The sequence below is a fragment of the Seriola lalandi genome, unplaced genomic scaffold, assembly GCF_002814215.2.
Source record: "Seriola lalandi dorsalis isolate HSWRI2012SDOR001 ecotype SW California unplaced genomic scaffold, Sedor1 jcf7180002054446, whole genome shotgun sequence".
Lineage (NCBI taxonomy): Eukaryota > Metazoa > Chordata > Actinopteri > Carangiformes > Carangidae > Seriola > Seriola lalandi.
The window spans coordinates 485400-498808 of record NW_019524999.1 but is presented as its reverse complement, the minus strand read 5'-3'; the positions used below and the strand labels follow the sequence as shown (position 1 = coordinate 498808).

The window sequence follows — 13409 nt, the reverse complement described above, 5'->3', positions numbered from 1 at the left end:
TTTGTGTTGGTTTGCCACATTCATTTTAATAATTTACAAATCAATTTCAAACACAAGAAGGGAACAAAGACAACAGACTGTGTGTGGGGTTTTTTTTTTGTGTAATTGAAGATGTATTAAATTAAACTGAAAACTAACAAAACATTTTGAATCCAGTGTCACCCTCAGAAGAATGTCTTTTGTGAAACGTTAGATACAGTTGTATTGTACAGAAAGCTCCTGAATATAACACAAACATGACGTATAGATGATTTGAGTCTTTTAAAAGAGAAACAAGAGGTTTAGGAATTACAAGTGCTACATGTTCTCGTTTATTAGACATCTGTAATTCCTCCCACGGCATTTTCCAAAAATGAAAGCATGAGTCACAGGATATTGCAAAGCTGTAGTGTTGACTATTATTGTACAAGTGCAGATGATCAGGCTTTGGCTGCATTAATTCATCTCAGGCATTCAAAACAACATGGCACGTTTTTGAAAAGCCTGTAGTACTCCTCCTGAATCTGAAACAAAAAGCACATAACATAATGTAACATAACGTAACATAACATAACATAACATAACATAATATAACATAACATAACATAACATAACATAACAACATAACATATCATAACATAAAATAATATAATATAAATTAATATAATATAACATAATATATATTTAAATCCGACTATCTTGATCTGAAAAGCTCACTAACCAAAAACAGTCACAGAATATTTGTTGAATAAATAAATAAATCTTAAAATAATACGAAGAGAAGCCCAACCATGTCTCCTACCTTTCTGGACAGCACACAGAGGAAGATGAAGATGAACATGCCCTGGAAAGCATTGGTGATGGTGAACAGATAGGCGGTGAGGGTGGTCTCGTAGAGGATGTGCAGCACTCCAAAGGTCCAGGTGGCTCCCAGCACGAACAGCAGGGCCAAGGCACCGCGGGCACAGGACCTGAGGGTGATCAAACTGACTTCATCAGAGTGTGGAAGTAATGTGACACCGCGAGGACACCACACGATACCAGAATAATCCAACAGATAAGGAATTTACGGCTTGATTTTCAATATTCCTTTGACCTATTCAACACGAGCACAGATAATCCTACCTGATGTTTTCATAGTGGCTGATTTCAGGCTTTTTCACAGCAGTATGCCGGTACACTTTGTAGATGATTACTCCAAAAGCCAAGAGATTAACCTTTAGTGGAGACCGACCAAAACAAACATGACAAACAAACACGATCAAATGAATATTTATCTTTGAAACAATCCCTGTTTGGTGGATTCAATTAATTCAGTCATTTTTAGTATGTTACAAAGAAATCTGATCTCACCAGAATGATCAAACACGCAGGCCCAATGAAACTCCATATGAAGTGGTTTTCTGTGCTCAGCCAACACCTAGAATACAAACACACAAACTCTTATTTTATTTAATAATTCATTTTAACATTGACTGAGTGTGTTTTAATATCTTGTTATTGCAATAATACCTCCTCCTGCAGAAGCAATACCTTCTATCGTTTTAGTCTAATAGCTAATTATGACAATAGCATATGAGCTACTACATCTGATCCTACAAGTCCAAAACAATTGTTTGGAAAAGCGACCTCTTCACACAGTAATGAACAATGAGCACTTCTTTTTTTTTCATAACTTCAGTCTTTTAATAGTATTTTCCATTAATAAACAAAATGCTCACTTTTATTTATAGATTTCTATTCCAGCTGTCCATGGTACACAAAACCTTTCAGACTTTCTTTTAATTTGGTTAATAACTTACTTTCTACCAGGCAATCTAAGCTACTTCAACTTCCTCCACGCCCCTGCAGGCCAAATTTAATCTCTGTCCCCTTGTATTTATAATTAATGCAATTTGTTTATCTTTCCTCCCTGAAAAATGCTGAATGAGTTTAAAAAGGTCTTAGTAGAAGCATTTGTCTTCCCACCTTTACGTAGAAAAAAAAAACAAAAAACTAAATTCTTTTGTACTTACACTTTATCCGTTCCATAATACCTAGAGCCTAACGTTGCTGAGATGGCCACCACCACCGCCGGGCTTCCATAGCCGAAGATGTAAAAGTTACGGTGCAGGAAGCCTTTGTTGTAGATGACGCCAACAACTATTAAGTACAGATGGATGCCCTCGATACACATCCAGGCAAAGGCCGCGAGGAAGAAATAGTGCAGCAGCCCTGCAATAACAGAGCAGAAAAGCTGCCAAGAAACAGGCAAGAGAAGAGAGAGGAAGTGAGACACAGGGAATTCATAATTTTATGATGTGTAAAATTACAGTTATTTTTGCTTTAATATGTAGAAATGATCATTTGCACTTTCTTTGGTACATCTTTGTTTCTTTGCCCTGATTTATGAGATGTTTTGCATCTTTTAAGCTTTTGTTAACATACTAACTGACAGAGTGAACACCACTTATGTACTTACAATTTAAATGAGGAGCATTTTTAATCGATGAAATGTCACAACAGTGGGTCAGGTCAACACACACACACACACACACACACACACACAGGAGGTTTTTCTTTGTTTCACTGGGTTCGAGTACATCCAGAGCTCACCTTGTGTGTGTTCATGTAGATCCCCACCAGGAAGATGAACTCGGCCATGAAGAGGCTGCAGCACAGGTTCTTGTGGATGGTGGTTCTGGTGCTCTGGATCTCACTTAGGAACCAGAAGGTGAAGATGCACATGGAGAGACAGATGAGGGAGATGATCATCCCCAGCTGGGTGATGCGGGTCAGGATGGTATAGTGGGCCACCAGCTGAGAAGCAAATGGAAAGGGAGGTGTTTCATTCACAGTTCATGCCACACTAAAGTTGGAGTTTGTCCTGCTGGGGTTGCTCCAGTATGTTGGCTTGCAAACACACTGGGCCAATTCTGGTCAGATATCATCAGCAAGTCATAGTTGTTATTAGATTAAAAAAGGTGACAAAAACATTTTTATTTTTGCGTGATTCATCTTAATTAACTTAATTGTTTGATGTATTTTCTTGTTTTGGCAAATTCATTCTTAATTTACAAATATAATCTCTGATTTTTTTGAAGCAGTGCTCCCAAATCTCAAAATTTTCCCCAAGCTCATGTATTGATTTAAAAGTAAGCAGTGGAGGTTGTACTGTTGAGCGCTGCGAAACAATTGCGAGTGTATCTTTGAAAGTTATTAAATTGTTATTTTTGCCATTCAATATGAGTTTCAATCTTTTAGTTTCGGTGGAAACAAAGTTTTGTTGCATGAAATGCCTCAAAACCTATAGATAATATTATTGTAAGTGGAACTTCATAATTGGGAGTTAGTATATTTTATTTAATGTTATCAATCAGCTACATCAACACAAAATATTGGTATGAACATTCAAAATCCTGTATTGGCAGAACACAAGTCCACAAAGATGTACGTCTGTTGAATTTAAATAAAGGTGAACTACATGAAGTAGAAAGGAACATTCATTTTATTTTAGGTAATAATCATATAAAAATAGAGCCACGTATTTTCAGATACGTTATCTTGAATTTTTTCAGACAAACTGAAAGATTAAATTGACCTTTATGGATTGAGAAAATGATCCCATTTCTTAAGGCAAAGAAACACTTTGAAATCTCTTAAAGATTATCTGACATATGATTTTTCACAATGCTGAAATGGGGCTGTTTTTCTTAGTTAATGAAAAGTTATCTTGGATCATTCCTTTCTTGGAACAGTGTTCTAAACACAAAAAAGAATATATAACATATTGAACAATAACAAAAACATTTTTTTCTGAAAACCTCTCACTTTAAGCAGTGGAAATTTTTGTAGATTTACTGTTTGCCCATCAAAGGATTTATTTAAAAAGAAAAAAAAAAAGATATAGTCAGTCTTAGATCAAAATGCAAAAAGACAGAAATTAGAACAGTCAAGGAATCACTGAAAATACTTGCAGAATCCAGATGTGAGGTTGTAAAGAAATTTGCTCACCATGACTGACCTTTTTCCTGAAATCATTTCAATAAATAATGTAAAGCCCTGAAATGAAAAAAAAAAGAGGAAATACCTTCGCTGTTATAGCTGTTACTTTTTAATGTATGACCACTCACATTGGCTCGCCCAGAGGACATGAGGATGGCGAAGTGTGTGAGGTGATTGCAGGAGCAGGTGGTCGTGTTGCTGGTGACGTGGACGGTCTTGCAGCCGTGAGTGGCCCAGTGGCCCTGCAGGCTGTCCGGCTCGTATTCCCAGAAGGCGCACTTCGTCACATCAGCTTTAGTGTCTACGGTCTTCAGGGGATAGAGAGGAGCAAAGGCGCCGTTAACTGTGGATGCCTCTGTTTTTATTAGTTTTTGCGCTGCGCTGCTTTGTGTTAGCACATCGCCAGGGGTTTAAAAACAGATTTTGCAGGCCTCATCAAAGTTGTAGTGAAAGTTAATTATAGTCCATCTAAAGTTTGACTTTGTAATTCATGAATTCATTGTCGTTACTTTTGCTGTCACTTTCATGGGTCCTCACATTAATGTTGTGTTGTCTATTGGCTTTTCTAATGTATGTTCTATTTGAAAACATGTCACAACTTTTTGACTCACAGTTAGAAAAATAAAACATCAGGTAATTATCATGTGTGACTCAAAATCAATAGTGCGCTGTGCATAGTACCAAAGCAGTGGCAGCTGACTCTTTTCTTGGGAGAGAAATTCTATCAGGATCTACAAATATACAGTAATTCAAATATTCTGCAAAGGGCAAATGTTCATCATTAAAATTCATATTAACATTAAGCTGAGCTCAACGTATTTTCCATAAATTATTATGTGCAATTTTACTTAAATTACCATCATCCATGTCACAACTAAAAAACTAATTAACATTGTCATGAAGAAATAAAATAAAAATGTGGTGGACTGTTTTGTCTTCATCAGACTGTCTTAGAGAGACATTCATTTCTTAAATCTAGTTTACATTCCATTAGATTTGTATGTAGCCCCCTTGAATCACAGAATGATATGTGTGCAGAGTCTGTCAAAAATAAATAAATAATAAAAAAATTAATACTGAGCAGGTGCAGACAAGAAAAAAACCCAGTGTGTCACAGGAAAATCCTACTTCCACAGCAGAAAGTGTCTGCATGAAAATGGAGCCCAAATTATTGATTGTTGCTCTTTAAAGGCAGTTTAGTAAGAATTTTCACTGCTCATCATAAATCAACACCTCCTTTGTTCATCTTAAACCTCAAGGGTCCAACAAAAATAATGATTTCCCTTTCTCATACATTTTCATTATCTAAAAAGAAAATACCAGTACATTAACTTTTAGGGTTATTTCCCTCATCACACACATTGCTCCATCATCTATTCACCTTTCCTCTACCATTTCCCTCTGACTCAGAGGTCATCGCAGAAATACATGAAGCGAAATCTTCAAATTTCATAAAACTTTACACCAAGCACTGACTACTCCTCCTGTGTGAGTTTGTTTAAATCTGACTTTAATGGAAACTCTGGCAGTTATCAAATTACTGCCAGAGTCAGTGTGGGAATAAGGAAGTGAACGCAATGATGACTCCAGTCTGACAAGGATATATACAGTATGTTGGAATATTGATGTTTCAAGTGGAACAAGATCTTATTGGAAACTAATGTTGGTAAATGAATCAGATATGACGAAGAAAAGGAAGTTAGTGAGTTTAAAGTAGCAGAGAAGTGAAGGAAATGTCTCCTAGATTTGGCTCAGGTTTGTCAAACAACCGGAAAACATCTTTTAAAATTAAAAAAAGAGGTAAAAATGAGATAATATGAATTTCTCTTAATAAATCCGGAAATAAAGTCTGCCAGAGTGAGATTATTCATATTCTCTAGTATGCACCTGTGCTTGTTTCAGCAAATGTCTCTCTACACTGAATAAGAGGGAAAAACAAAGATCACGTTTTTCAAGAAAATCCTAAAAAAAAAAAAAAACAACAATGTAGCCAGCCTCAGCACTCTGTGTAGTCTTTACCTTATTGTGTCTCAGAGTGAAGGTGACATGGTCAAGTTGGTAAACGTCAGCAGGTTTGATGGCTGCTGCTATGACAGGGGAGTTGACAGTGATTTCCCCTGTTTCTGCATACCGCGAGTAGTCAGTGACACCTGGGTCGCTGCTCGGCTTCAGGATGTCACCGATGCTGTCATATCGCACAAACACCACTGACACACTTCCTGATGAGCAAAAAAAAAAAAAGAAAAGAAAAAAAAAGTTGAACAAAGGCAGGAGGGAGTCAAACTTATAATATTTCTAATCGCCAGCAGATAAACATATCCAAATACAAATCATTTCACATTATGATTTTCTTTGTGTTCTTACCATTTCTGTCCTCATCTGGTCTCAGCCTAGGAGTCAGATTTATATGATCCCCTCCCATGAAAGCAGACAGTTTGGCTCTTGAGTGACGAGCATCAAAGGTGAAGAGTTTCAATTCTGTGGTTGAGGATAAAATAAGTCAGGGATATCAGGAAATTAAAAGTGTGAAAATGACAATTATCCAAAACCCCCTTCTCTGCACACAGGTGGGGATAAATGGCAGGACAATTTAATATAATTTGAGTGTCGGTGAGAGCTCTCTGTGTTAATAATTATCTCACCCATTTCGCTAGCTTTGATTTCGAGCTCAGCTGGAGTTTTGTAGTTGTTGGCCAATGTCAGAGCACTTTCTTCAACAGCATGCAGCAGCTTGGTGATGGTGTGTTCCCGACGCTCTTCCTTTATTCTGCTCCAAGCCATCAGTTCATCCTTCTCCACCAGGTTGTTTACTGCATTCACTAATCTCTGTTGAAAACAGGCTTTTTAAGTGAGACATGTTCATAATAGAATGTGATGCAATGTATGCTTGTACTGCAATATGTTTTCAATTAGGTACTGTATGGTTAGAACATAATGTTTTTTCAGGCTTGGCTCGTTTGACCTTACATTAATTACTGGATGTAATCTGGCATCTGTAACACGTGTTTTCTTTACAGTTTTTCATTTTAAAGCATCTGGAATGTTTGTATTTTTGTGAATGTAGTAACCTATAAGACATGCTGCATCCCTTTACTGTTAACTTGTAGGATAGGTCATCGTTCTTTAAAAAGCTGCACTACACTTGCAGCTTCAGTCAAAAAGAAAAGAAGCTCTGAAGTCTCTAAACTGTGCAGCACGTGATAAGAAGGAACTGGACTTGTGTGCGATACAATTTTTTTTTCTTCTTTTTCCTAAACCAGTTCAAAGCATAACCGCATTTCAGGCATGAACTCCAGATGCTGACTGAGAAACAAGAATGGTAAACAAAGATTACTGAAAGAGTGGAGTTGATGACTGATGGTTTGACAGTATAATCCTTTTCTCCTGCAGCCAGTGTTGATGTGGAGCGACACAAGGCCTCAACATATGCAATCACTTCCACTGAGGTGAGTTCGCCGGACGTCTGCTTGGCAATTTCCTTCAGTAGACTCTGGGGCTCCGTGAGGTTGCTCATCTAGCACATGGGGGGTGGGGGGTGGGGGGGGCGAAGCATTTTTATTCAAGCATTTTTCAAAGAACAATAGAATTCACTAACCCTTTATTTTTGTTGGATCTTGACTGTGAAATGACCAAACTTTGCACTAACACTAATGGTAATGACTAATGATGGAAATGGTATGCAGCTCACTCACAAACTCATACATGTGCACATTCATATTTAGTAAGTTGGAGATTTCCCATAAAAGGGAGGCTGTTTGGAGATTAGACCAGTTTACCACAAGCTAAGTTTTGCCACCTGCATGTAAAAAAAAAGTTGTAGCTGCCGGACATGTGCACCACCTGCAGGCAGCGAGCGCTCTGGTTTTTCTTTCTCTCATTCTTTCATTCAGCTGCTGTTTAGTTAGAGTGCTAAAGTGCAAAAATAAAAAAAAATAAAAAAAACATATTACCTTTTCTAAATATCTATGAACTGAGTGTAACACTCAGTTTAAGGCTGTGTTAACTGTCTGTATAAATTGTCACCAATCCAGAGTTAAGAATTTTTTGTTTACACACAAATAACTTTCTTTTCCTGCAGATGGTGCAAATCAACATGTCTGTGCTGAATATTGGCTGCTGTTCCTTTTCTTGCCTGTAGGTGGCGGAACTGTGCTGCAGGTGGTAGTTGGGAGATAGTGGCTGGTGTTCTGTGTCTCTGTTACTGTGCAATGTGTTTGCAGCTCCTTTCTATTTTCTTCCTCTCCAACAGAGGGCAGTGTCATCACATCCATCGTCACCTTACTTGGAGGAGGGGTACTTACATATTCAAGTGTTTTGTTGACAGTCTGTGTGATGCACCCGATGTTGTCATGGCAGTATTTTTGGGGATGTTCTGAAAAACAACAATTACCAAATGTAAGCCCTTTGCTTGCCGAGTTTATTTCCATGATTTCACCAGGGTGGAGAATGTCACAGTGAAGTCTGAATTTCATAAAAACCAGCACAGGCATCACATCACCTGGGCTCTTTGTCATCAGTATTACTTCAAACATCAGAAAATTTAAGATTGCACCCTTTGCTTGATGTGTTGCATAATAGATTCTGTGTTTAAAATGGCTGGTTCTGCATCGTGTGTGCATGTGCAGGAGAGACAGTAAAAAAATTTTAAAAAAAAGATGAAGAAAAGTGTATGTCCTTGGATTTAAGTGCTAGTGTGTGTGTGTGTGTGTGTGTGTGTGTGTGTGTGTGTGTGTGTGTGTGTGTGTGTGTGCGTGTGCACTCCTCCATCCTCATACCGACCTTTACATCTTTCTCCTCTCTCTGGATGAAAGTGCTTGGCGCCTGAAGTTGGGGCGTAATCACGCTCGCAGGTGCAATAGTAAGATCCATTGGTATTACGGCAGCGTGCGTTTGGGCCACAGACCTCTGCGGTCAAGCATTCATCAATATCTGAAATAGCAAATGAGGAGTTCACTCTTACTCTCAACATAACTGATAGTATGATAAATAATCAATAAATGTATGTTCACATACATTTTTATCTGGTAACGTGGTAACTGCTAGTTGAAGAAACTGCCACACTTACACACATCTGTCTTTCCATCTCTACCTCAAAGTACTGACAGATGAAGTGACGTTAATGACTTTTCTTTATACAAAAATAGAATCTGGCATAAGAAACTAGACTCATTACATTTCATATGCTTTATAATTGATTTTGGAACAGAAACTGAAATTCTTACATGCATGTTACTCATCTGAATATTCATAATTCCGCGTCTAAAATCATCCACATGCTTCTCCATTATACTAAGTGGTATGTTACGCCCTGTTGGAAATCTGCAGGAATAGTTTTATGCTGTGATAAAGGTCTTGTTCTTCTGGCGCAAACGGAGCAAAAGATCTCAGATGGTTTCTCAGAATAGCAGATGGGAAGGAAGTGAAAGGCCGAGGGAAAAAAAATCACCTCCAACATGTTTATCCTCGTCAGTACAGCGAAAGAGAAAACAATTCACACACAGACGCACACGTAGCCCAGACACCCCCACAGCTGTGTGGTAACTGCCCTCACACACACACACACACACACAAACACACACGTACACACGTACTCCTATACATGTACTTGACATCTTGCCCAGCTGTATGTGAGGTCCTCCGTCAGTACAGCTTAAATGATGTTGCTGATGGCGTGAGAGATATGAAGAATACTAAACAGTGAGCGAATCAGATATTACCGTGGCATTCGGTGCCATCGTTGGGCAGGAATTTGGCCTTTCCTGTCGATGAGTATCCAGAGATACATGTACAGTAGTAGCTGCCCGCTGTGTTGGTGCAGGTCCCCCTCTCCCCGCAGATATTAGTCACATTCTGGCACTCGTTGTCATCTGTGGTGAGAGGATGAAGATAGGAAGTTATTTGGGTTATTTGCTAGAGACAAGAAACTTTATGCCTCTTTAAAAAAGAAAAAAAAAAACTAAGTGGAAGATTTAACCAATTGCTTTTATGTTACTGTGATTAACAGAGGCAATGGATGAGGCCAGCTGACCAGTGTGCTCCAGAAAAGTGCCTGAACTTGTACCATGCAGCTTCATGTTTTTGGTGGAGATATAAATTGCATTAGAATAATGGTAAAGTGTTCTCTAAGTGTACATTTATCAAAAGTGTATCTTCCCTCGCCCAGCAAATTGCAAGTCTTGTGGCTGAATACCATTTTGGTCTGCAGCTGAAGGATATTTAAATCTCTGCTCTGCCTCTTCAACAGTTAATTTATTCCTCTTTTACTGCTGAGCATCATGTAAAATGGCTGGACTATCAGAAGGGCCTTAATCGCTTGTGTTTAACTCAAATCGGTGCACTAAGTTATTTCTGCTTGAGTAAAAGGATAAACATCACGAAACACCAAAATTACCCATGCTTAGCTAACCGTGGCAACATTTCTTAACATCTGTTTTCCAAAAACAGAAACCAAAACTAGAACTCAGACTTGTGATGCATTTACCCATGAATTCAGAAGCAAGGATTTGGTAGGATTATTTCATAAGTAGCAATGTGGATACACAATATTAATGTGGATTTGAATGCATGTTGACACAAATATGGACTTAAACTTTCCTCCACAATTGGATTTCCATCCAAGAATACCTAAAGCTAATCCTGATCCTGGGTCCTGGTGTTGATTTGAACTGAATTAAACTCAGTTGTGGTCCAGTCTTGATTACAGCCTTGGCTTGTTCCATCTTACATGCCAATTTTAACATTCACATTTCTGATTGCTGAGCAATTGTTTGCCTCTATTTGATTTCAAATAACTGAAATTACTTCAAATATTTTTCATTTCCCTTCCCAGGTTTACAAAGCACCATATACAGAGCAGTTTGCTGCAAATGCTGCTTTGGTCCACTCATTATACAAAGTGCTGTTCCAGCTTTATTTTTTTAAACCCCATCTTCCGTCTCTGGTCTCCCAGTTTATTGGAAATGACCTGGTAAGACTTTCCACTGTTGTTTTCACTTGTCTAGGTATGATGGACGCTTTGCTCTTCCTCTCCTCTGCACCTTTTGCACAAAAGCTGTCCTGGACGGGAAATCCTCTGCTCTGATGAGGGAGGTGACTTTATCCAGAGGGGAAATACCTCCATCACACACAGGACCCTTAAACCATCACAATTGCACAAACATTTCACCCACATATTTTATGATTCACTTTGATGCCTCGGATTTATCTTGAGGTGCAGCAGATACTGTGCTTCTGGTTTTTGTTACTTTGTTCTTGAGTATGTTTGAATCGTCACTTTTTCTAATTTTATTTTTAAATCTTCTGCAACAAAGGAACTCCATTAACCCTCAACCTCATTGTGCGTCTTTGTTTTCAAATCATTCTCCACAGTGTTTGTATTACTCACATTCTGATTTACTTTTGGCTCTTGAAATATGTAAGCTGTTCTGTGATTGTGATCAGGTTTGGTCAGGAAACAAAAAGGGTTCCAGGAATTCTAAACAGCCCAGAAACATAAACAATACCGACTGAGAACAGTGCTGGCCATTAAGATTAATTAATAAAGATTTTTAACATCGTAGTGTTTTCTCTGTAATCTTATACTGCCAACTAGGTGGTAGGCAATACAATTTGTGCAAGTTGCAACCCGCCACAATGTTTACCAATTGTGTCCTAAAAACAATATGGTCGATATATAGTTGTTCAAACTACTTACACAGATTGAACTCACTCCTATGGTGTTTTCATCTTTTAAAAAGGCCAAAATGATCATTAAGCTCAATCACAAGAATTAAAAGCAAATTTTGATGGAAAATTTGAAGTTCCCTTGCGCATAACAAAGATTGAGGTAGTTCCTTCCCTTCTATGTCTGTGGACTAAGAAATGCAACATGCTGGCTTTACCACTGCAGAATGTGTGAGATTTTTTGGGGTTAAAAACCTAAAAATATTTGAGAAGATTAGAGACAAACAGTTGCAGAAGAGTAATACAATACAGAACATGCTGAATTGTAATAGTGTTTTAATTGCATTTACTGTATGTGTATCCCTTTTTGAATTCTGATTAAAGAAAACTGGCTGTTGTTGTAATGATAAGGCATCTTAAGAGCCTTTAACACATCTACTGAATGAGATATTTTTAAAGGCTTCCTTCCTAGTTATTCTGCACTGCACAGTTAACTGCCATGCTCTAAAAATACTCAATGAACCCATGTGTGTACAAATGTGTTGGCCTACTGCTGTTGTCACAAACAAAAAAAAAGGCTTGCGAAAACATTCAAGGCTTCCATGGCAGCTACACACTACACTTTCTGTATTCTTTCATTGTGGTAAATACTCAGCAATATGGGTGGAGGTGTCTTTATATATTCACCATTGCAAAAATTTTTTCCATCTCCGGTATATCCATGGTTACAGAAGCAGGCGTTGTTCGATCCATTTATGGTCTTGCATGTTGCAAGTTTGTGACAAGAATCACAAATGTCAGAGAGGCTGCATGGGTCCATCAGACTGGAGAGCCATGCTGCGTGGACACAAGCACAAGACACAGAAAGGGTATAAGTTTAACATAAACCATGACATTAATATTCCTGACCATTTTGTGATGCCACTGCTGCTTTTTTTTTCCCCACATGTAGTTCCAGTAAAAATGTTGCTTTTTCTCTGGCTGCATTAAGCTGCTACTCACAAGAGCAGCGTTAGTGACGACAGTACATATAAGTTTAGACTACAGCTTATGTATCAACACAAAAGATCTGTGGTAGATGAAAAAAAAAAATCACAAGATATAATAATGATTATAATCTTGAAATGATTTACAAATATCACATCGAGCCTAAGTGCGGCACCGTCACAAAGCCCAAACCCATCGTAGTTAATATGGAGTCCCCATAAAAACAGATCACACATCTCCTACTGCCTCCATGTAAAACACCTGCCATGATGTGGCATAGATAAAGCTCACGTACCTGTCAAAAGTACAAGTTTCATTGGTGACTTGAGCAAAGACTCCATACTCGCGCCGAGTCTGGATTTTACTTTTAGTACAGACTGTTGTGGGCTGGCTGGTGACGTAACCCATTTCCTGGCATCAGTTTTCCTGTTTCCCTAAACCTGGCCCTTCCTGTCTTGGTCTTTAATCTGCTTTCAAAAACATTCAGCCTGATCCCTTAACCAACCACTTCAACCCAACAGAGGTTTTTTTTCACTCAGCCCCACTTTACACCTAATATAAAAGGAGTTTTAGCAGCATTAGGTTTTTATTGGAGAGTTGTTGATACTGTGACTCATGTCGCCATTTTGGAAGCCTCAATGCCATTGTTCTCACTTGAGCACGAACAGTAGGCTGTGTAAACACAGGCCAAAACAACACCGACTAACTTCACTGAAGGACGGCCCCCTCCCTTCCGCAAAGGACTGTACACAAATTCACAGTCACATTCCTGTGCTGTGCGTGTCTTCTATTGACCA

The 13409-nt window shown here is 38.4% G+C and overlaps 1 protein-coding gene across 1 annotated transcript; it reads right to left on the bottom strand.

The window, feature by feature from the left end:
• Positions 1-13010, bottom strand: adgrl4 (adhesion G protein-coupled receptor L4). The gene is made up of 16 exons (XM_023411051.2): positions 12908-13010; positions 12313-12462; positions 9681-9830; positions 8743-8892; positions 8265-8335; positions 7298-7477; positions 6606-6789; positions 6328-6441; positions 5983-6182; positions 4092-4271; positions 2575-2778; positions 1995-2215; positions 1333-1399; positions 1105-1196; positions 782-950; positions 1-503 (listed from the first exon to the last, which is right to left on the bottom strand). Exons 1-16 carry the CDS (start codon positions 12951-12953, stop codon positions 441-443), a joined length of 2241 nt encoding a protein of 746 aa, XP_023266819.1. The 5' UTR covers positions 12954-13010; the 3' UTR covers positions 1-440.
• Positions 13011-13409: the final 399 nt, after the last annotated feature.